At 37.4% G+C, this 24,030-nt stretch overlaps 1 protein-coding gene and 1 long non-coding RNA gene across 12 annotated transcripts in view; one reads left to right on the top strand and one right to left on the bottom strand.

Annotated features, from left to right (window-relative positions):
• Window positions 1-23,821, top strand: part of LOC18448081 (ATP-dependent zinc metalloprotease) — a 28,255-nt gene extending 4,434 nt beyond the window's left edge. The window contains exons 2-10 of one of the 10 annotated variants that reach the window (XM_088858088.1): window positions 3,243-3,302; window positions 3,394-3,642; window positions 6,841-6,982; window positions 20,836-20,912; window positions 21,843-21,919; window positions 22,022-22,154; window positions 22,284-22,527; window positions 23,162-23,203; window positions 23,471-23,821. In XM_088858088.1, the coding sequence (XP_088714214.1) occupies window positions 3,243-3,302; window positions 3,394-3,642; window positions 6,841-6,982; window positions 20,836-20,912; window positions 21,843-21,865 (551 nt within the window). In that variant the 3' untranslated portion in view covers window positions 21,866-21,919; window positions 22,022-22,154; window positions 22,284-22,527; window positions 23,162-23,203; window positions 23,471-23,821. Of the gene's footprint in view, window positions 1-3,242; window positions 3,303-3,393; window positions 3,643-6,821; window positions 6,983-18,278; window positions 19,521-20,835; window positions 20,913-21,842; window positions 21,920-22,021; window positions 22,155-22,283; window positions 22,528-23,161 lie in introns of those variants that run through there. The other 9 variants (XM_088858087.1, XM_020675944.2, XM_020675942.2 and 6 more) reach the window with 9 other exon arrangements.
• Window positions 8,247-19,596, bottom strand: LOC148783114 (uncharacterized). 2 transcript variants are annotated; one of them, XR_016049202.1, is made up of 2 exons: window positions 19,515-19,596; window positions 8,247-10,469 (listed from the first exon to the last, which is right to left on the bottom strand). It is a non-coding gene; the product is annotated as an uncharacterized LOC148783114 (long non-coding RNA). The 2 variants fall into 2 exon arrangements; XR_016049203.1 differs by having other exon boundaries at window positions 19,510-19,539.
• Window positions 23,822-24,030: the final 209 nt, after the last annotated feature.

Below are 24,030 nucleotides of genomic sequence, written 5' to 3'. Positions count from 1 at the left end.
AGCACCGGTTGTGCTTGTAGGTGTGTGGATTCACCTAGAGCATGTGTGAAGGCAAGGTGGCCTCAAGAACTCAAGAATGAGAGTACTGAAGAATGTGGAGTTTGCATAAGAACAAGCACGAAGGAAGATGAGCAAAGCATGCTCATGTCAGTTATTAGGCCAGAGAGCTTGTGGAATTGGCTAAGTTCTCTAGGTTCTTCAAAAAAGAAATGACCAGATATGGTTTGGCAAGGCAAAAGTGCGATTTTGCATCAAGGTGGAGATTATTGGGATATGGTGTAAATATTACTCCTTATGGTATTTCTTTTTTGTTAAATGTCATTTTTGTCGTAGAAAATGGGCCCTTTGTGGAGGTTTATAAAAGACATTTTTAGAGAGAGAAAACATAAGGAAAGAAGAGAAAAGAAAAGAAAGGTGTAGAAAAGCTTTGGGAGGTAGAGATTGGGGGTTTCTTGTGTAAACCCTAGCACCATTGTGGCTCTTGTATTGGGCAGGATTTGATCGGAGTTTCATTGTGGCGATGGTGTTAGTCGATGAAGACAAAGTAATGATTTGATTGATGGTGGGATTATGGTAGGAAATTTCTATTGGGTGAACCATGTTAATCCGTGCGTCTTCAACTTTTTGATTGTATTGTGGTTATAATGATTTTCCATATTACTTGTTTCTTGATTCTATAATTTTCCCAAATATATTGCACACAATATTGTTCTTGGGGTATTTTATTTGGGTTGTTGGATTCATTGTTGTGGGGTGCTCACCACATTAGGTAGGGATTTGTGTTATATCGATTTGCCCGCAAGAGAAGGGATCTCGAGAACCCTACAAGGGATACTATTTATGCATCTTTTTAAGTACTTTTATGATCGATAAATCACTCCTTATTTTCTTGGTTTGGGATTACGGTTCCTGATATTGAAGTTGTTTTGAGTCAAATGTTCGTCAGTCGACTGTGCATAAATCTCTTTTATGAGAGTTCTTTGCAGGTGCTTTAAATGTCAAACCTAAATTATTGAGAAAAAGAGAAAATAAGTTATCATAATGAATAGTATTATCCTCAAGGTCCTGGAGTTATAGCAGCTTTCATGTCCTATGTATCCTCCTTTACATTGTTTTTTATCGCGCACAACAAAAATCATTTATGTGAGACTTAAAAGAGCTGTCTATTCCTTGAAGCAAACGGTTTGTCACAAAGAATTTGGTTTTGAAGTTAGTGGTGCTCCACTTAATTGCATCCTCACCACCAGGTTTTCAAAAAGAAAAAAAGTGGCTTACCTTTTGTTTGCTGAATAAAAGGCAGTGTGTACCCCTCCTCAAGGTGTGCTTGAATACTTCTACTCAAGAAATGATTAAAGCGCACATTTGAGGCCTAAAGCCCAAAGACACAGGCCTCAAGCATATGATTCATGTGTCAAAGCCTACACCATGAGTCAGATTTGGACCTCAAGGTCCATGTTGACAGATGTATGACTCAGGCTCACACTAAATGGCTTGAGTATTACTCGAGGAGTGAGATTTGTACCCTTGTGGCCGAGGTCCAAAATATTCACGTCTTCAGACTTATAATATGACTGAGATATCACCCTTGCGGCACAAGAATGGAAATATATATCTTAGCAGCCTCGTTAGAAACTGGTCCTTAGCTCAAGGAATTGGCATCATTATGACAAATTTGCTTGTAAGTCAGCTCCTAATTCTGTAAAAATAATAGGTTGTATCCTTGTGGTGTTTTGGAAGGGTTCCCTAAAAATCAAAGCTCAACTGCTTTTGTTTTCCGGAAATTTTATTTCTAACGCATCTATCATGCCCTCCTCCCCCCTTTCTCTGTTTTGTAAAGTCAAAGTTCATTGGCATATAATGAGAGTCGTAAGCCTGTGGATATGCCTTCGCATTTGCACCAAGTGAAAAACATATAGAAATGAATGTAAGGTGTTTGCAAAGGCGTACGGCCTGTTTTTCCATCCAGATATGTCCCGGACAGGATGGTATGCAACGCGTGGGCAGTAGCATGCAGTTTGGAGCCACAAAGGGTTTTCAAGGGATTTAAGCCGAAAACAGGGGCTATCAAGGGCTGCTGCAAACCTGCAAAAAGTGTGGTTTTCATCTGTCCTGGAGGAGCGCTGTACTGTCCATCTTATCCTCTTCCCCAAACTGGCAAGTAAACAAGAGTTGCACCCAATGGATGCAAAAATATTATGGATCGGGTAATTTTGAAAAGCAGGAGCAAATTTATTAAAATGGAGATCCACAAACTTGTGAGGGCAAAACTAATATTATCCTTAGGTGTTCTGAAAACTTCAATGTTTGGTTTTTTAAAATATTTCTTTAGGGATTGAAACACTTTGGGGAAGATAAACAATGGTCATTGCCTTCTTAAAAAGAAAAGGTTTCAAAGGGTATATTTCTTCCTAACTGAAGTAAATCTTAATAAAACCTATAAAAGACTATTGGAGTTCTGTGAAGTCAATAGATGAGTAAGAAAGATGGTCTCATAATTGGCCATTTTTTTGAGTTTTTCCTATAATTTTCCATAAAGATGTATTCAGAGGAACAATGTTGGGAGTTGGCTCTTAATGAGGTTTTCCATTATAAGAACATAATCAAAATTATCTTTGGTGTTTCTAGGTGGGTAACGAAGCTAAGGTCGATCCTTTGTGAACCATTCCACTGTATGCCATGTTGAGAATTAAGTGTTCTCAGCCTATTTGGTCTCTTGAGGGTATGTGATTCTCTGGAGGTGGATTCCTGCTCACTGTTTACTGAATTTAGATTCTCCTCCTAGTTTCTTTTGAGCCCTCTGCTATTGGACGGTGAGGTGGCCAAGGTATATGATGTGGAGATGGCATGAATCACTGTTAGATTTATTTTCATAAGAGCGTGAGATTTTTTGGGCTATTATGGTTTCCCTTTGCCATGTAATATAGGATTATTGAGTTTGGGATGGGCTTGGGTTAGAGGTTCTGGTCCTTTTCTTTCTTTTTTGAGATAGCGCCTTATCAAATCTTTATTTATGTTAAATTGTAACATTGTCCTTTTTGTTTTGTTATGTTGTAATTGAGATTGCTCAATGGATAATTTTATCACCATTTAAATGAAAAGTTTTAACTTTTTAGGGTGTCTTGCTGCATTCCTTGTATTGATCAAGTTTGTGAATGCTTCAAGTCGAGGGACAAAGTTTCCTATTGTATTGGAATTTGAATTTGGGGTGTGGCTGTGCCTCTCATGTTCTGTTATGTTTGCAGTTTCTGTGGGATCAAGAAATGTGACACCAACTATTTTAAAGTCCTCAACTGGCTTGGATGGTAATTTTCTGTTTTACTTTTCATTGTGAACTTGTTATCTTTATATGTTTATACATGACTTGATTTTTAATGTTACATTATATCATTGTAGCTTCGAAGCTTTCACCCAAGAAGTGGGGACTTTCTGGAAGCTCTGGGGCCGTGTTAGTTACTTTTCTTGGTGGAGTCTCTTTCCTGTTGTCAAAAGGAATAGATATAAGACCCAACCTAGCTGCTGTATTGGGTCTAGCTTGGCTAGACTCAATATTTCTAGGTGGTTGTTGCATTGCTCAAATCTCGTTTCTTTGGCCACCTTACCGGCGTCGGGTCCTTGTTCATGAAGCAGGCCATCTTCTAATTGGTATGCTCTTTTTTATATTTATATATCTCATGGATTGCAAAATCTGCTTCCAACTTCACACATTTATAGAGATTAATATTGTTTCCGTTATCATTATTATCTCTGTTGTTGTCCTCATAATTCTACTATTTACCTCATAAAGCTCCATTTTAAATACACTGTAGAATGCCCTCTAAAATGGAGTGGCCTTGTAAAAAATGCCATTCTACTATAATTTGCTTCAAATTTGAGAGCCCAATGTATTGTCACCTTTTGCTGGAAAAAGTTCTGGAGGAAATAAAGCCAGAACTCTGCCAACCTGATAAATTTGCTCATACCCTCTAAATCCACCAATGCTTTCTTACATCAATCCCAGTGCTCCATTTATTTGTTCCCTTGCCCAACCTTTGTGAATCACATCGCTTCTTTACCCAAGGCTGGACCTGTTTCACGCTTTTTGAAATGGGGCACACCTTCTCTCTTCTTTTTTCATGGAAAATAATCTTTGCAGATACGAGTTTCATAATTGATTTCCACCAAATCTAGGGTCTCTAGTTGCAAACAGCTTCATTTTGATGCAAATTCTACCAAAATGTCCTTATCATCCGTAGCATAGGTATGGTAACATCCCTATTATATTCCAGAGTCCTGGCAGCTAAGGATAGCATCATGTTAGATGCCCGGTAGCTCAAATTTCTCGGCATGTTATGCCTCGCAATCTCCAGGCAGGCGCTGCGTACTCTGCAACCATTTTGATGATGAGAAAACCTTCTCTTCGGAACGGTACTGCGTCCAACTAGGTACCCCATGTTTCCTTTCCCATGCTTATGCCACCTTCCATCTTCAAAGACCCCCCTAGTTTAGGCTCCCTATTAGTCATCTCTCACTCTAGGATTTCTCTTTTCTTTTGTTTGCTGGATATCTGTAGCCAAACCTCATTGCTGTGGCTGGGAGCTGCTCCAAACCAAGAAAGATGCTCGGAAGTTCTTTAATATTTTGCCATTTGCATATTATGTTCAACCTGGAGTTTGTAATTTGGGGGTAAGTCCAATAATTTCTGATGTTCTTGTGAAATTCAAAGTTATTATTTACTGAGTGCCAGAAATTTAGATTCTTTTCCGTACAAGCCTAATCCAGATAAACCTATTCCCCGAATTTCCAGTGGTAGATCTCCTTGTATCCAGATTTGCAGCCCAGTTGACTCTCCATAGGCAACCAAGCAAATTCTCATGTTGATGATAAAATGCCACCAAGGGTTGTAATTGAATTAACAAATCAAACAACACAATCAACACATTTGAGATGAGAAGTCCTGGGAGCCTGAAATATTTTGCTCACCACTCAAACTGCACGATTAGTATTTTGGGTAGTGATGGTCAAACAGAAAAGTGTGCCAGCCTCATTTAAGTTGTTGGAAAAGGGAGAATCGGAACATCATTTTTTGAGAGCTTCATGTTCAGCTCTACAGGATTGTTAACTTTCCTGAAATCTGTCAGATGCTTCCGAAACATAATAATCCAGCAATTGCTTCCACTGGTTCAGTGCCATCCTCTCAATGTTCTAGTTATTTCAGGCATAGTTGCGGCAACCATGTGGATAAGGCCACAGTTCCGGTTCATAACCTCGTCCCATGGTTCCATATGGGAATCTTGATTGGTTTACGGGTTTTCATTTTATGGCCCTCGTTTCCTCTAGTTTTAATCTGCGATTGCCCAAGTTGGGTACCTTGTTTCAAGTAGGTGTTTGCCTCACAGTTTCTCATTTTATGACCCTTGAATCTTGTAGTTCTCAACCGCGGTCCCCGAAAATGGAAACTGTGTTTCCAGTAGATATTAACCTTGATTCCTATAAACAAGATCATTGTTTACAAGTAGGTTTTAATCACGGCCCACATGGATAGGATTCTGATTTCAAGTAGGTTATAACTGTGGTTACCATAATTAGGATCTGCATTTTTAGTATGTTAAACCGTGAGTTGCATAAATAGGATTCTTAACCGCGATCCCCAAAAATTATTCATCCTTTCTCTTACAGTCTGCGAACGCTGAAGGATTGAAACGATCAACGCACATCTGATCTGGGACATTTTTGCCAATTGGAATCATGGTTCCGTCCTACATTTAACATTGTTTCCATTTGTTCGACATGAGCCAAGATGGAATCATGGATAGGCCTCCTTTAAATGAAGGTGAGGGATCGTGAATGTGAATCCTGATTCTCAAGGAGTGAATAGTCGAAACTCGAAACTCAGAAACCCCACTTGATTTTGGTCCTTCTTAGTCATGCATGTTGCATACACTCATTGTAATAGTCGAACTTCATATGCATAAGCATAGTTACAAAACTTGAAAGTTCATTTAGATCTCAGGTCTCAAACTTCGAAGATATGTATCTTGATCATTTATCATTGTTCAAACAATGGGGAAAAAAAAGACTTTAAAAAAAAGGGGGAAAAAATTTAGAATGGGGATAAACATGATATATTGGACTCAAAGAAGTGGGAGTCATGCAATTATGAGATATTTAAGTCAGTCATGTGATCAACACGAGACATTCATGCGATTGACTTTGACCTTGCACTATAGAATGTGTAGACTGTAGAGTGTAACAATAAAAAAAATATAGTGTACAGTGTAGAGTGGGGACACGTGGTGCATAAGATCTTAACACGCAATAAATGGAAGACATAAAGAGGTAGATGTCAAGACTTAAGACTTAATAGAGAGAAAGGAAGACAGCGTCCGTTACTTTGTTCTTATCTATAACCTCCTCACCGGTCCTTGTCATAAATTATTGTTCTTTTGAATGTAGAAATTGTTTTCTTTTGGACGTGAATTTTGATCACTCAAATCAAATTACGATTTCATTGGATTTGCTGGCATGCCCAGTGCTTTCTCACGTTAAGTTCTTTCTTTACATTGGGTAATAAGTAGCTGATTTCTGCAATTTATCTAATTAAAGCTTAAAAAAAACAGTTCAAGAGTCAAGACTTGATGCAAGTGACATCCCAAAAAAAAGAAATTATATATATATAGAAATAAAATGAGCCAACTTTATTTGATGTTGTTTGCGCACACATTTCAGATTATAAAGTAAGCATGATATGGTAACATAGCTCTCCTGCGAGAGAGAGAGAGAGAGACTTTAAGGTGTGATATATATCATCTTGTAGTTTCCTTGCCCTTACGAATGGATTGCAGTTTTGTGAAACAACTGAAGCCAATTATCCCCGAGTGGTTGAAGGTTGGATCACATGCCGTGACAAAGTATCATCTACCACATCATCAGTCTCGGTAGATGCAAGGGGGAGGAGAGGTCCTAGTGATGGATTAGGGGACCGGGCATCATCATCAGCGTCGAGGTGAGCATCTAACTCCCGTAATGACTCAACATCATCCTCGAGATGGTCATCCTCAGGGTGAGAATCCCAGTTCATGTATTTCTCTTGATAATTTGTGTGCAATGTACTCAGTAACCAATCACTGTGGTGAACATAGTCCAATGATTCAGAGCGATCAGAATTTAGATGATTGCACTTAACACTATGAATATAGCTGTATATGCTCCAATATCTTCTTGCACACGAAGAATTCACACTTTGTGATAACACTTTGACTGCTAGAGAATATAACTCAGGAATCCCACCGCGATATACAGCTTACCAAGAAACAGCTGACATTGTCCCTCAATTAGAAACGGATGCTGGAAGGGAAAAAATGCCTTTATTTCTATCAAAATCACCGATATGTTGTCGAATCCTCCCTTTCTCACTCTCATCTAGATATGACAAATCAAGCGTAGCAAGGTAACATGCTGAAACCTCATTATCATGGTGGGTGGTGGGGCTTAAGCCTCTTATCCCCTGTAGGAGTTCAAGTAGCCAGCCATTCTCGAGATTAATATTTCGGAGTCAACATATAAAGCAAAGGGAGATTAGTCCAGTTCCACCTATCGGCTACCAACTTTTTGAGTCTTTGATACAATAGAGGTTCAATGTACGGCACCAAATCAATTTCTTCTAGCATTGTATCCATGCGCTCGTATGCATTTCCCACCACAACTCTATCGGTATCTGCAAACTTCAACATCTTCTATATTGGCTGTGCAAACCTCAAAAAAAACTTATTCGTAGTCCAAATATTCTCATGCGTAATCACTTGTCGAACATTGCCACGTTTGGTATCTGATGGGCCTCATTGGAGACTGTCCAAGGCATCACTCAACACCAATGTAGTCGAGGCAGATCTTACTTCCAAAGCCGTCTCAACATTATATAGTGGTAACCGAATCTTGTTTTCTTAATTTTTAGTTTCTCAAGCTTCGAAAAGGCCTTGAATATGTCCAAACACCTTGTGTGATTTCTTATATATTTCACTACTCTCTTCACCTCGGAATAATGTGTGAGGAAAGCCAAAGATGCATTCTTCTGATCTTTATCAATAATGTCTTTCATTAAGAACAGTTAACATTATCAAAAACATAATTGTTTTTCATTAAGAGGCTCAATGTGTGAGCTAAAGATCCAGACCAAAAAATGTGGGGATGATGGCGCTGAATTATGTTTCCGGCACCCCTGACAGTTTGTAGCATTGTTAGTTACAGCTTGGACAACATTATAGGGACCAATCGAATCTATGGCTTTAAGAAGAATGTGAGCAGTGTTTTGGCTAGTTTTTTCAATAGATGAGCAATCATAACCGTTGAGGAACATTGCTTTCCCACGTTGACTAAAAACTCATTCTTAACATTGCTCCAACCATTCGAAACTACAAAAACTCCATATGTTCTCCACTCGGTCCTCAAAGAAGCTAATGCAAGATCAATCCTACTTCTCTCCCTATCAAGCAAGGTTGTCCTAATCTTGTCATGTTTTAGAAGCAAATAGCCCTTGTCAACATTGCTCCAAACATTGACTAAAGACTCATTCTTAACATTGCTCCAACCATACGAAACTACAAAGACCCCATATGTTCTCCACTCAATCCTCAAAGAAGCTAATGCAGGATCGATCCTACTTCTCTCCCTATCAAGCAAGGTTGTCCTAATCTTGTCATGTTTTAGAGGCAAATGGCCCTTTGGCACTTGGTTAATGGCATGTGTCATTTCATGAAATCTTGTGCTTTTGGTTACATTCAATGGGATGCCATTGGAATAAAAAAAATGGGCCACTGTAGCATCAAGTTCCTCCCTCACTTGTGCATTGAACATCGAAGGAATCTTTCCCTTCCCTTTAATTTCATTACGTGTCATCTTCGCTTCCAACTAGAACAAAGATGGATCTGCCGAGGAGCCTTTTGCCTCTTTTTGGAATATCCCCGAATAGCCTAACAACTTCTGCCTCTTCCTTTTTCAAGGCCTCGCATTCTTCTCCTGATGCATTGGGGTACTTTGAAATGCCTTGTGCTCCTTGACCAGGGGACAACCCCAACAGGTGGGTCCGGGCATACCTATGAACCTGTATATGGCGCTTGGCAATTAAAGTTGCAAGTCCACATCCTGTTACCACCACCGAACTTTGCTACCTCGTTTCTAGTGCCATATCTCCATAATGGGATTGTTATGATGTCTTCGATGTCCTCAATTGGAGTGACAGTGTCGTTTATAAAAATGTCCTTTGGGACATCAGACTTGTTTGCCATATGCCTTACAGAGTATGGATATTATTCAAGTCAGTCTATTATCTTGATTTGTAATGACATGTCTAAATTTCATAAATAGAATTGACATCCGCTAAAACCTTCGTGAAGAAACATCTTAAATTTTGCATGCCATGTATAAGAAAAAGAAGAGAGATGTCAAAGTCAAAGCATGTTACAACATTCACAAAACACCATCTCCATATATGGTAATAGGCTCTATCAACCCCTAAAACACATAGGTTGACATAGGAAAAAGAAGAGAGATGTCAAGGTCAAACAATTTAACAACATTAAAAAAACACCGAACTCCCAAAAACAGATGTTGCGTCAAATCAAAACATACACAAGATGCGTCATTGTATACAATCCTTTTTTTGTAAAAGGTAGCAACATTCCTTTTTCTTTTCAAGTTAACACTTGCCACAAATGATGCAAATTCTATGGTCCTATCCATGTACAGAATTTCGGGGTCCGATTAAAAATTTGGATTCACTTAATACAATAGAATCGTCTTATTCCTTTTGCTCACATGTCAATGTTATCAGCCAGCCATGTTGTGATCAAGGTCATTGCATGCGTCAGGTGTTGTTAGCCTGGCCACATGGTGATCAAGGTCGTGGTGGGCCATGAAATGTTAATGGCTTCATTGCCCTTTGATGCACGGCTTACTCTTAAAAATTTTAGAAAAGAAATTTTTTGCAAAATTAAATTAAGTATAGAAAGCGATGATTATAGAGGATTCCAATGTGACTATTATTTATATACATTTTAAATTTATTTAATGTGAATCCCTTGGGTAGTACAAATATCTTAGAATTGTTATTTCCGAAGATTATGTGATCTTCTACTGTAGGTTTTGCATAATGTTTCTTGATTAGTGTATATTTCTTAAAAAATATTGTATTATTATTTTGATGAATTTAAGAATCCTATTATTTATGAATTTTCTTCTACCTCTGGCATTGAAACTTGGGAAACCTGTCAGTATTCTTCGTCGATCTTAAAGATGGACGTTTGTCTCGCCACTTATACTAAAGGTGCAATTATACTGCGTATTATACAATCAAAAGGGGAGAGAGGTATGTAGTATGTTTACATGTGGAGAAAAGTATAAGATTGTAGATAGCTCTTCGAATTCTGCCGACGTCTCTAATATCCTTCAACTTCCAAGAAAGTTTGTTGACACGTAGTTGTTTACTTTTCTGAGTCCTGCACATTTACCAATGCACAATCATCCGACAACGATTCCTTGGAGAGGATGTGTACAAGAATTTAGTAAGGTCGGGAAAATATGTCAGCATGTTATGTTTCGCTGTCTGAAAAGAAATCAGGCTATGTGGGCTTAAATTTTTACTTCTTGATAAAAAAAAGGTTTCCCTTTGGAGAAACATTATCGGGTATCATCCAAATTATTAATTTACTTCTCGGCATCTAAGATTTGCAGTTTGTCGAATCTATGGCCCTACTTAGAGGCATACAGAGTTTTTGGTCAGTCTTGGGGATAGTCTCTTTTAGTGGAGGGTGAGGTTAGAGACATTATCTCTTGGGCTTCCAAGACAGTGTCTCCCCCTTGGTATCTCGTGCCTATTTATGATGAGATTGAGCATCTTTGTAGGGATACGCCAATCTTATGGGTGCATACCTCGAGGACGTCGATCGGCTAGCCAAGGACGGAGCCATGGCCCATGCTGAAGAATAGGCCCTACTGCAGCTCGTTTTGGGTTGGGCACTAAGCACGCACTCTACTCGATCTCCTCTCGGACGGGGTCCTTTTTTGTTTTACTCGTTCCTTCATTTTTGGTATCTGTTTTGTACATTTTCAGATTACTGTGTAAGGGGATAATCTTATAACCCCATTTTGTATCGGGTCAGATGACCTATTCTTTTTTACCAAGAGTCACAGTTTTAAGGTACTCTTGGATGAACCTTCATCTCTTTTATCTATCCTTTTAATCAATACAATTGTTAACAGTAATCAAAAACATTTGTATGATATTAAATTTCTATTTATTTTACGAGATCTTTCTCTCTCCTAGATACTAACTTTATCAATAAGTCTATCAAATTTATCCACTTATTGCCTAGATTATCACAATTGTAAATTTATAATATAGTAAATACAGTATATATCGTATTCATATAATCATAATACTCCTAGTATAATTAACTAACTAATTGTTGAATGTTACATCCTAATTAACTATAGGATATTACATTCTATTACAACTAATTATTAAAAAGGAGCAAATTGTTTTAATCATCTACAAAATCTTAATAGATATGTAGTATGCTTAATTAATTATTATAAATAAACAAATCACATGATAAAAAAAATCATATTAATATATTACTTTAGATCGCTTATATGCGAATGTTCAGTACTAGACTAATCTCTATATTACTAGACTAATCTCTATATCATAACAAAGTAACAAACTAATTGTGTAAAGGGACTGAAATGTTTATCTTTTACTATATGTTGTTTGTTGAGTACTAAATTAGTAAGCATAGGATTCATAAGATTTTCCATACCATGTCATTCCCATAAAATGACATGAGTATTAAAATCTTAGGACCTTGACTAGATTTTGGTGCCAGGGGACCTCTAATACGCTGTAGTAGATAGGGGATTTAATAATTATATAATACATTATTTGGATTTCGGGGATGGAAAGGCATATTGGCAGTATCCATAATATAGGTGTATTACAAGTTACACATTATGATCACCTCCCATCATTCTTCTAACAGATATCCAAAATAGATAGATTAATTCTAATTATCCTATAATCTTTGCTCTACAAATTGAACTTGGGTTGTAAGGAAAATCCTACTCACATCTTTTGTTCCTAGGTGTTGGGCCTCTTTGTTGGTCAAGAACTCTTTAAGTCTAGAGACTCTATACTTGAGTCTGGCGACTCTGAACAATAGAAACTAGATTCTATAGTCTAGAAACTCTAGATCCCATATGACCTAGAATACCTTACGACCTAGAATATCTTGCAAAATAACTTAATAGTTGATACATACAACTCAGATATTGAACTTCTCAAGGAAGGAAGAGAGTAATGGGCGAGGACAATACACAATCTCAAGGTTTAGTGGGGATGTAGATGAAAAAACCCGAACTTTAACATTGGAAGGAGAAACAAATGGTTTTTGGCATTTTACGCAAATCCCAATAGTGGTGCCATTTTTTGGAGCTCTAATTCATCCATTAGCCTTTGAGTTGAAATGGGTGAGGTAGGATTGTAGGAATGGGATTGAGAGCACGGTTGTCTTCAAAGTCCACTTCAAACATTCATAGAAATGATGAACTCATACAGATGAGGGAATTGCAAATCAAAGAACTCGATTTGGCTGCATTGGATTAACCTGGATGAGATCCTAATTGCCACTCTAGATGAACCGCAGTACTAAGAAACAACATATCCGTTCTTGGCAATGGAGTTCGTGATTCCTACCACATGGAATCGAGATTCCCTTCGACAATGACAGAGGTTCATTGATTTGGAAATATTTGGTTCCCATTATTATAGTTTGAGATTCCTTTAATTCACTTCTTGCAAATCTTATAACATGGAATCCAGATTCACTTCGACAAGGATCGAGGTCATTAATATAGGTAATCTTCTGTAGTTCTCAAAAAAAATATAGGTAATCTTCGGTTCTTAGTAATATAGTTGGTGATTCCTTACATCCATAAACTACGATTCTTACAACAAGGGATCGAGATTCTTGTTAGCAGGGATCATTCTCCACACTTTCTGGCCATCCAAGGTTCCATGGACCCAAACCAGCTCTTGTGATCCCTGTTGATACCCATACAAATATATTGGTTTGGGGAATCTTCTTACATTTTTTATTTTGATATGAAATTTTGCTCATCAATATTGTCGAATCTTTGATTTCTGGAGATGACTCTTCATCATCATCATAGCCTTTTCCCAATTATTTGGGTTGGCTACATGATTCATGGTCCACCAGTCTGCTATATTAAATGTCATACCCTCAATGAGGCCATATGTCCCCATATCTTTTCAAACTACTTCCAATCGCATCCTTTTACACCTACTACTTGCTCTTTTCAATCCCTCCACTTGAAATAACCCGTACCTCCTAACAAGTGTTGTATTGGGTTGGTGCCACACATGACCAGCCCATCGAAATCTACTCTCTCTCATCTCATCTCCAATTAGTGCCACACCTAAATTTTCCCAAATGGATTCATTTCGAATTCTATCCCTTCTTGTCTTGCCACTCGTCCATCTCAACATCTTCATCTCTGCTACACTTATTTTATGGGTATACTGTTTTTTGTCTGCCCAACATTCCGGCCCATAAAGCAAAGCTGGTCTCACAACTGTCTTATAGAACTTGCCCTTCAGCTTTATTGGTATGTGGCGATCACATAAAATTCCAGTTGCACATCTCCACTTCGCCCACCCAGCTCTAATTCTATGTGCGATATCTTCCTCAATCTCTCCATTTTTCTGGATTATCGACCCAAGGTATCGAAAAGTACGGTCTTTTTTATACTTCTTCGCCGTCAATCTTAACTACTTCCTCGTCTCTACTCCTATTATTACTAAATTTGCATTCCATATATTTTGTCTTAATCCGGTTAATTTTAAAACCTTTGGATTCTAGTGCATCCCTCCAAAGTTCTTTGTGTTGTCATTGTTTTTGTCTCATCGATCAAAACTATGTCATCTGCAAACAACATACACCATGGTACCTCATCTTATAGGTGCCTAGTTAAGTCGTCCATAACTAAAACAAAGAGATACGGGTTCAATGTTGACCCTTGATGTAGATCTATTGTCACTGAAAACTCACTCGTCTCTCCATTAGTTGTTCGTACACTAGTTAGCACTCCATTGAACATATCTCTCACCAAGTCGATGTAGTATCTGGAGCCTCTTTTTTTTTTCAGCACTCGCCAAATCAAATCTTGAGGTATTCTATCAAAAAGCTTTCTCTAAATCAATAAAGACCATATGGAGGTCTTTTCCCTTCGCCCTAAACTTCTCAATCAATTGCCTAATTAGGAAAATATCCTCGGTTGTTGATCTTCCTAGCATAAAACCAAATTGGTTTTAAGATACAATTGTTTCATGTCTTAGTCGTTGCTCAATCACTTGCTCCTAGAGCTTCATAGTATGTCTCATAAGCTTGATCCCTCGATAGTTCACACAATTCTGTATGTCTCCTTTGTTTTTGAAAATAGGTATTGCAATATTTGTCCTACATTTGTCTGGCATTTTTGTAGTTCTTAACACCTTGTTGAACAACTTTGTCAGCCAATCAATGCCAATCTCCCACATGCACTTATAAACCTCTATCGGGATACCATCTGGTCCTAAAGCCTTTCCCATCTTCATCCTTTTCAAAGCTTCTTTCACTTCCGACATCCTTATCCTACAAATGTATCTATGACCTCCGCCATCATTTATGCCAATAGTTCCTTCTACAACTATGTTCCCATTGTGTTCGTCATTTAAAAGTTTTAGAAAATTAACTCTCCACCTTTAGTTGACCTTGTAATCCTTCACCAAGACCCTTTGATCCTCACTCGTAATGCATTTAATATAGTTTATATCCCTACATTTTTTTTTCTCTCTTATTTTTGCTGATTTGAAGACATCTTTTTCACCTTCTCTTGTTCCCAGTTTGTTGTATAGATTATCACGTCTTAAGTTTAGCTTTATTTACTATTTGTTTAGCGTCTTTCTTAATATTTTTATATTCTTCTAAATTTTGATCATTTCTATTACACTACCAAGTTTTATAACATGATCGTTTCTCGCTAATGGCCTTTTGAACCTCATAACTCTACCTCCAAGTTTCCTTATGGGAATTTCTTTTCCCTGTAGATTCTCCTGAAACTTCTTTTGTCACTTTTTTGAGACAGTCAACCATCTCATTCCATATTATATTGACATCATTTTTAGAGCTCCATTTTTTTCTGCAACTAATTTATCCCTAAATAAGTCTATTTTCTCATTTTTTAAATTCCACCACCTAGTTCTTGGACATCCATTTCTTTCACCCCTTCTCTTCCATGTCTTTATGCAGATGTCAATAACCACAAGCCTATGTTGGGCAGTCAAACACTCTTCTGGGATAACCTTGCAGTGTTTACATGATGGTTGATCTACCTTCTTAACTAGGAAGAAGTCTATTTGGCTTTTATGTGATCCACTTTTATAGGTTATTAAATGTTCATCTCGTTTTAAAGTGTTTGCTATTGCTAGGTCATAGGTCATAGCGAAATCTAGAATAGCCTCACCAATCTCATATCTTTTCCCAAACCTATATCCCCCATGTACTCCGTTAATATCCTGTACTATCCTTCCCTACATGACCATTTAAGTCCCTTCCTAAAAAGGTCTCTCTCTAGTTGGTATGTCTTGGACTATTCCACCTATGTCCTTCCAAAATTGTCTCTTAATTCTATCATCTAATCCTACTTGTGGTGCATAAGCATTAATTATATTAATTATCTCTTCTTAATACAAGTTTAATTAATAGGAGCCTATCACTTATTCTTTTGATATTAACTACTTTATTTTTTAAATATTTATCGACTAATATGCCTATGCCATTTCTATTATTATCCTTTCCTGTATACCGAAGTTTATACCCATCTATTTCTTTGGTTTTTTCTCCTTTCAATTTAGTTTCTTGTAGACAGACTATGTTTATTCTCCTATATCTCTTTGTATCCACTAACTCCATGCTCTTATCTATAAACATACCTACATTCCATGTGGCTAGACAAATCCTATTCTCTTGGACTAGCTTGTTTACCAGCGTTCGTCCAGGATATCGCAGGAACCCTTGTTTATCTTTCATCGCAACCGAGTGGCGCTTCGCTTCCGGGGAATGCCTTGGCTAAGCTTTGCTCATTTCTCACTGTACCCGGGGTCCGGTACAATGCGTCACTTTTGAGGGTTGCCCTAGCTACCCCTTGCTCATTTCTCACTGTACCTGGGTTCCAATACAGCGTGTCGCTTATGGGGAACACCCTAATACAAGCAGATATCGTATATTCAAGATTCATGATAAGTTTTGGCAAAATTTTACATTGGTTGTCTACTTAACACAACCCAACCCAACCCTTTTACCTAGACATGGGATGGGTTGAGGGAAAATTTGAGGTCATCAACCTTCTTAGACCAGATTTTTTGGAGATGACTCTTCAACATACTAGTATTTGGGAAAAGTTTATATAGGCTCTAAACAATCAAATTAGAGCCTACCCCAAAACTTTCACTAGAAGAGGTTGTTTTGATGCCCAAATATCCCCAAATTGATCATCTCGACATCAAGATGCATGGACATTAGAAAAAAATGGATTTCAAGTTTTGGAAATAGAGCATCTTGCGACGCATTTTTCGACCGTCAATTTTCAAGATTTTCAAGTTTTTCATAGATCTGCTTGATTTACACTTTTTTATGCTTTAAATTTTATAATTAAAGATGAAAATATAATTCTGAAGGCTATCCAATGTTGAAACTATATTTTTTGATACTATCTAAAGGTGGGCTCTAATTTCATTGTTTAGAGCCTCGGCTCTAAACAAACCGCACCCATATTATTTTGGGCTTTGAGTTCTTCTTTGTAGAGGATTCCATCTTTTCAACCTTCTTGAGATTTAATAGCTATGGATAGAGACGGAAATTTTGATCTTCTTAATAGATGTTTGATTATAGAGAATGGGAGGGTCGAGGATTTGGCTGCTACATGTCTTCTTGCAATAATATAGTTCCCCTAGAAAGGTATAAACTTGTTATAATTGGTGATAGGTCATCTCATCTCTTCCAATATCTCAAATTGGCACAATCCTTATATCATTTGCTTTTGGAAATTTCAAATATGTGTTCTTGTGGTTCCTAAAATCAAGAAGAATTTAATTTTTGTATGCCAACTTACATCTGATCTTAAAGGCAAATTGGAATTCTTTCCAGAACTTTTGTTTTTAAGGACCAAGATATGAGGAAGTTGATTGCTAAAAGGGTGCAGGATAACAAACTTTATGTTTTGGAGGATGACATACTTTTGCTCTTATAGTAGACACTGCATGTAATTTAGCAACTAGACTTCTTTGGAATCCTGTTATAGGTGAGTTAGGCATCTTGGTTTGAAGAACTTATGAAGACTTGTAAATGATGGGTTAATTTCATCTAGCAAACTTGGTCTACATTCATTATGTACTAGTTGTCAATGGGACAAGCATGCACATCTGCTCTTCTTTTGTGATGTTCACAAAGAAAATATTGCTTATGAACCTTTTGACTCAATACATTTTGATGTTTGGGGCCCTTCAGCTATGAAGTCTGTCTATGGATATCGTTATTTTGTTTCTTTTTCAAATCCTCGCCATGATATACTTGGATCTTTCTTGTTAAGATAAATCTGTAGTTTGGATTTCTTTGAACTACTTCAGGCCATTGTTACGAACTATTTCACGCAACACATTAAAGTTGTGAGTTTTGATCATGGGGGCGAATGTACATCAAATGATTTTCAATATTTCTTGAATAATAATGAAATCCAACATTAGTTTTCGTGTATGAACACCCCATAATAAAATAGGTTTACAGAATGAACAATTGACAGATTGTGGAGACTATGTTCCCTATGATGCTTGATTCTCATAGTCCTTCCTTGTGGCGAGGCACTTTCCTAGTGGCAATCTACCTAATTAATTGCCTCCCTACATCAGTACTTTTAGGAACCACTGTGCGTTGTAAACTTTATGGAGTCACTGCTGATTACTCTTGATTGTATTTGATTGCAAATATATTATGCATATAAATTCTTCCTTCCGCAATTAACTTCAGCTCAAAGCATATCAATGACTATCCATTGGTCAGAGTCCAAACCATGAGGCTTACAGATGCTATATTCCCTCAACATGGAGAGTGATTCCTTCTCGCCATGTTACCTTTAATGAGGCTAATCCATACTATTCTTCTTCTTATAATGGCCTTCACTCCTTTCTTTCATAGGATCTTTGAAAGATAATAGGCATCTGTGCAAGGGGGGGGAACACATAAAGATGAGTGCACCACAACCTCTTCCACCAATTCCTATTGTGAAAATTATGCACAGCAACCCAATGGGGCAAGTACATCTCCATCCCAGAGGCTTGATCATGATGCGTCAACAGCTTCTCCCAGTGCAAATCATGCGCCGCCAAAGAAATTTCTAGTCTTTCTTCTATTCGATTTACATATCAAAGAAGACACATGGAAGGGAGTCAATATGTCAAACAAAGAACCTGTCTTTGGCAACACTACAGCATTTTCTCATGTCTACGCCCTAGTGCCTCCTTCACCTGTCCATCTAGGAGGTTAGGATGCATTTGATACCCAAGCTTACGTTATCTTGTGGATCAATATGTCTCTTTTGCTATCTCTATTGAGCATGGGGTTTGTATGGCAGCCATTGAAAATAAAAGAGCCAATGTCATTCAGAGAAGCCATACTAGATCAGTGATGGAGAAAAGCTATGGAGGAAAGAAGTTTGTGCCTCAAGTCCAAATGAAACATGGGAGCTAGTTCATTTACTTCAAAATAAAAATATGGTGGGTTCCAAATGAATTTTTGAAGTAAACTAAACATGATGGAAGCCTAGAAATATTGAAAGTGCACCTAGTGGCCAAAGGCTACAACCAAGAGTATGTGGTACAATACGAAGAGACTTTCAGTCCCAGTGGTCAAAGCTGCAATTACAAGGGTTGCTGTGATGGTCATACATGTATGGGAGCTCAACCAAATTGTCCATGGAACATTGAAGGAGGAACTCTATATTGCACAACTTATGGGCTTTATCTACAACAAATTCCCTCACCTTGTATGTCAATTGAGAAAAGCCATAAGTGAACTGCAGCAAGCAATTTTTTCTTGATTAACAAAGGGAAGTATAACCCTCATTCTCTTATATGTACATGATGCAGTCATTACTAGGAGCAACAAGTTGGATATTGCGAAACTAAAGAAACGAAGTTGCGCACATATTTTAAATGAAGGACCTTGGGAGCTTAAAATATTTCGTTGCCAGAAAAGTGTATAGATTCTCAGGAGGTTTGGTTGTACTTCAATAAAAATATGCAATGGCATTGCTTGAGAAATTTGGCATGTTGGATTGCAAAAGCTCAAGTAAATCTAAAACTCCTAGCTAATGAAGGGGAATTGATTTCAAATACTGCTCAACATAGAAGTTTGTTGGAAGGCTTACTCGACCTTCATAAGGCCAAACATTGTTCACGCAATTAATGCAGTGTGCCCACATGTACAAAATCCAAGAAATCCATACCTTGAGGCTGCAAAGAGAATAGCAAACCATGACCAAGAGACAAAAATAATGTATTAGAAAGGGGTTCAGGTTCAAATTCTATATAGCAGGGAGTGTCTATAATATTTAAAACAGAAATGCTAATAAATAAAAAATAATTGAGGTATGTCAAGGGAATATTAAACACCGGTCTTCTATATGTCTCAAAAGCAGAAATTCTGGCAAAAAAAGCACTGAAACAGAGGACAATTTTTCAAGCATATTATTGTAAATTAGCCATAATGAGGTATCTTTATGTATCGTCATAGAGGTGAAATGAAAGAGAGAAGAATTTGTCCATTCCTTCCCATAACGTTGAGAAATACAAAATATTTTCTTCTTTTGATTCAATATATTTTCTTCTTTTGAGTACCAGTAATAACAATGTCATCTACCTCTATGAAAAGCACAAGATCTGTTTCATGTCCTAATACTAAATAAGTCACTGTTGGCTAATTGCATGTACTTAGTGCATCTATATTGTTCAGAATTTTTCCATTCCTTCCAATAACCTTGAGAAATGCAATATATTTTCTTATTTTGACACAAAATATTTCTTCTTTTGAGTACCAGTAATAACAATGTCATCTACCTCTATGAAAAGCACAAGATCCGTTGCATGTCCTGATAGTAAATATAAGTCACTGTTGGCTAATTGCATGTACTTAGTGCATCCATATTGTTCATTTAAAAAATCTAAGATAACGTGGATATCAAGATTCAACCTCATCTTGTAATGTTATAGTTTTCTGATGATTGCAACAGAAATGATCTTTTAGTGATATCAAATTTTCAGCAGTTAACAATTTGACAGGAGGAAAATACGTGTTGATTTCTAGAGATCACTAGCTCTTATTTTCATCTTCATTTACTTCCTAAAACACACAATATTTTGTCAAGACATTTATAATGATTCGATATCTCTGTGTTATTTTTCTCTCCATCTTGCTGTGTGGTACATTTTGGCAAGTTAGCCTACAGCTCAGCAGCTTGATAATCCGAAACTTCTATTCGACTTTTTTAATTTTAAATAAAATGATATCCTTAATTTATTAAAAGCAAATATGTTTATTCTCATGTGAGATATGGGGCATATGTTGAAGAAATTTCAATTGTGACCATGATTTATGTATTTGTTAATGATCCTCCTTGTGTGTGTGTGTTTTTCTTTAATGCATGTGTGTGTGATATGTACAGCTCTGCTGATGGGTCACTTTGATATTTGTGCAGCATATTTGATGGGTTGTCCTATCCGTGGTGTCATTTTAGATCCATTGGTGGCAGTCCAAATGGGTATCCAGGGACAGGTATATAAGTGCTCAACCCTCCTGATTATGTACTTAGCTAACTATGTTGTTCCACCTTTGTTTTCTGCTTTTAATTTGTATTTCCAATTGCTCTTGTACGACAATGCCAGCTGCCCGTACAGTGATGTCATCAGTCTGTATGACAGTTGTAAAATCAACATCAGTCCTAGATGTTGAGTTGCAGGTCTTGTTTCTTTTACCCAGTGATACTTACTAGTGACAAGAGGACCAATAGCTGCTTTGATACCACGTTAAAACCTAAATACTGATTCAGGGTAAGGGTTTACAAGCACACCAGAAGAGAGAGATGAGTAATAGATCGCAATAACCCAGACCAAAGACAAAAAGGCATATATGCTCACATAAAATGACCAAAAATACAGCTTGAACATATAGAGGAACAGTCAATATCGGATTAGTATTTATTGTCTTGCATACTTTCTAGGAAGATAATAATGTTTTGGTCATTTGGGCGATCTAGTGGAATAAGATCTCATGGTGGTCCGAACACGAATGGTTGTCTTATGCCAAATGACCAAAGCATTATTTTCCAGACCAGAGATAGATGGAAGACCAAGACAAATAGACACATGTCAACATGTAAAAACTAGTTGAACATAATGGAAGAAAGGGAAACAAATGGAAATTTTAATATACAATAAGTATTTATTGTTTTGCATACTTTGTGGGAAGATAATAACATCTTAGTCTTTTTTTTACATTTTGTGCCATACAACACTGATCCACTCATATATGGCTGTCTTATGCCAAATGCCAAAACTATTTTTGCCTGGAAATTTCTCTTGTATTTTTTTTTCTTCTTTTTCTTTTATTGGCTAATGCAATTGCACAGCTTTCTCTTCTGCCATGATCCATAAACCCTTGTTGTTAGGTTTCTAACAGCTCTTATTTTACCATCTTCGCATGCAGGCAGGCACTCAATTCTGGGATGAAAAGTTGGAAAAAGAGCTTGCAGATGGCCGACTTAGCAGTACTGCGTTTGACAGGCATGTTAAGCATTTTTAGTACCTCACTAAAAAAGAGAAAAAGCCCTATATGATGCATTATGAAGATAGTGGCTCTCTTGATGTGCCCTGGCGAACGTGCAGGTACTGCATGGTTCTTTTTGCTGGTATTGCAGCTGAAGCACTTGTCTATGGAGAGGCCGAGGGTGGCGAAAATGATGAAAACCTATTCAGGAGCATTTGTGTGCTCCTCCAACCTCCTCTCTCCACCTCACAGGTTCTTACCCTCATTATCCATCCTCTTTCTTTTTTATGGTGCGTTTCTTCCCCCAATTAGATCTTATCTGTCAGCTTTTAGCTTTGTAGATTTGTTATAACTGCAAATGAAATCATGTCCACATACCAGATGTCAAATCAGGCACGATGGGCTGTACAGCAATCATACAAACTTTTGAAGATGCACAAAGGTGCACATAGGGCTGCTGTTAAAGCTATCGAAAACGGCAAAGGTCTTGGCACAATCATTAGGCGTGTTGAGGAAGCCATGTCTCAAGATCAATGAACCGCGAAATAGATATACCAATCAGAAAGAAAAACAACCTGGGAAACATATTACCTTATTGGTGCTGGCATTTTCACATATGTCCAAGGTATTCTTCTTAGACATCCCCTTGAGTTTCAAATTCATGTTTTGAGTTGTCTTAGATGCTGGAGGGCATCCCTGGATTACTGTCCCTTTATTCCATTATTTAATCCCTGGATCACCATTGTTTAGTGGGTGTGCTATAAATTCTCCCGTCGCGCCTTCAATTGAGGCATTTGTTTAACCTCAGTTTTTATACATATACTCCTTTCACTAGAGGAACAATCTCAAGAGAAAGTTTGAAAACATACCATAAAAAGGTGTACTTTTTAACCCAATGAACATGGACGATTGATCCATGGCCTTACAGGGAACTTTTTTTAACCCAGATTTGTATATGGCCTTATCATCATTAGATGAGCAATTTGAAAAAAGAAAAGTTGATTTTGAGGCCTAGATCTCATTGTCTATCTTATGAATGGTATAAATTCATTGTTGGAAGGGTATTATTTTGAATTTTTGACCTTTTCTAGGGTACAAATTCAATTTTCTTTTTTATGGATTAGTGTGCAAAATTTGAGATTATATTAATGCCAGTCTTTTAAAATATGAGTTTCATTATACCAATATGAAATAGGGACATGAAATCATTCCACACACACATATAGAGAGAGATGAATATTTGTTTCCTGCCTTGGCAGGGTAAAAGAGAATGAAGAAGACTATCAGCTTTGGGCTCGAAGGTTCGGAACTTCTCTTGGTCATGCTTCTGATATAAATGACAATTGGACGGTGTAGGTGGTGGTTGTTGGCCATTACACGAGGGAAATTGATATTGGGGGTGGATTTTCTATGTGAATTATGTCATGCATGCAAGTACGGTCAATCATTATTACCTTGTTTTTTCTGTGTGTTCCTGTGTTTCGCAGAAGACTGGTAACATTGGTAGACCACTGGTTTCAGTTTGACCTGTGCAACGTATCAAATATAACCATGGGTTGAACGTGCAGATAGAGAAACTGGGATGACAGGAAGGAGCCATTGTATATCGAAAATGCTTGTAAAGATGCAACAGAAATTTGGCTGACTGGATAGGGGAACAAAGCCGGCAAAATGTGAGGGATGACAGGAAAGAGCCATTGTATATCGAAAATGCTTGTAAAGATGCAACAGAAATTAGCCGACTGGATAGGGTCACAAAGCTGGCAAATTGTGAAGGAACTGGGATGACTAGAAAGTTGTATATATCCTTTTATAAGGAAATTAAACTTCCAATTTCTGTAACGTGCAATGCTCAGGATATTTTTAGGGAAATTTAACAGATCGGGTAAGGCCCAAAAATAGCCCGTTATTACTTGGCATAACGGATCTTTGATTTTTTTTAATTTTGTCAAGTTTGCCTTCGGTCCGATTTTTTAAAAATCTTACGACTTGCTTACCCCAATACTTTTTATTTTTTGTCAAGGTTGCCCTTGGTCTTCATATCGTAATCCGCTGCAACTTTTTATGAGAAAAGCAGTCTGATGGTTAAAACAACAAATATTTTTTTGAAAAATTTGAGTGAACGAAG

The sequence above is a fragment of the Amborella trichopoda genome, chromosome 2 (genome assembly GCF_054954075.1).
Source record: "Amborella trichopoda isolate Santa Cruz 75 chromosome 2, AtrichopodaSantaCruz75HAP2 v2.0, whole genome shotgun sequence".
Taxonomy (NCBI): domain Eukaryota; kingdom Viridiplantae; phylum Streptophyta; class Magnoliopsida; order Amborellales; family Amborellaceae; genus Amborella; species Amborella trichopoda.
The sequence above is the reverse complement of the archived record's forward strand: the minus strand, read 5'-3'. Positions and strand labels throughout refer to the sequence as shown.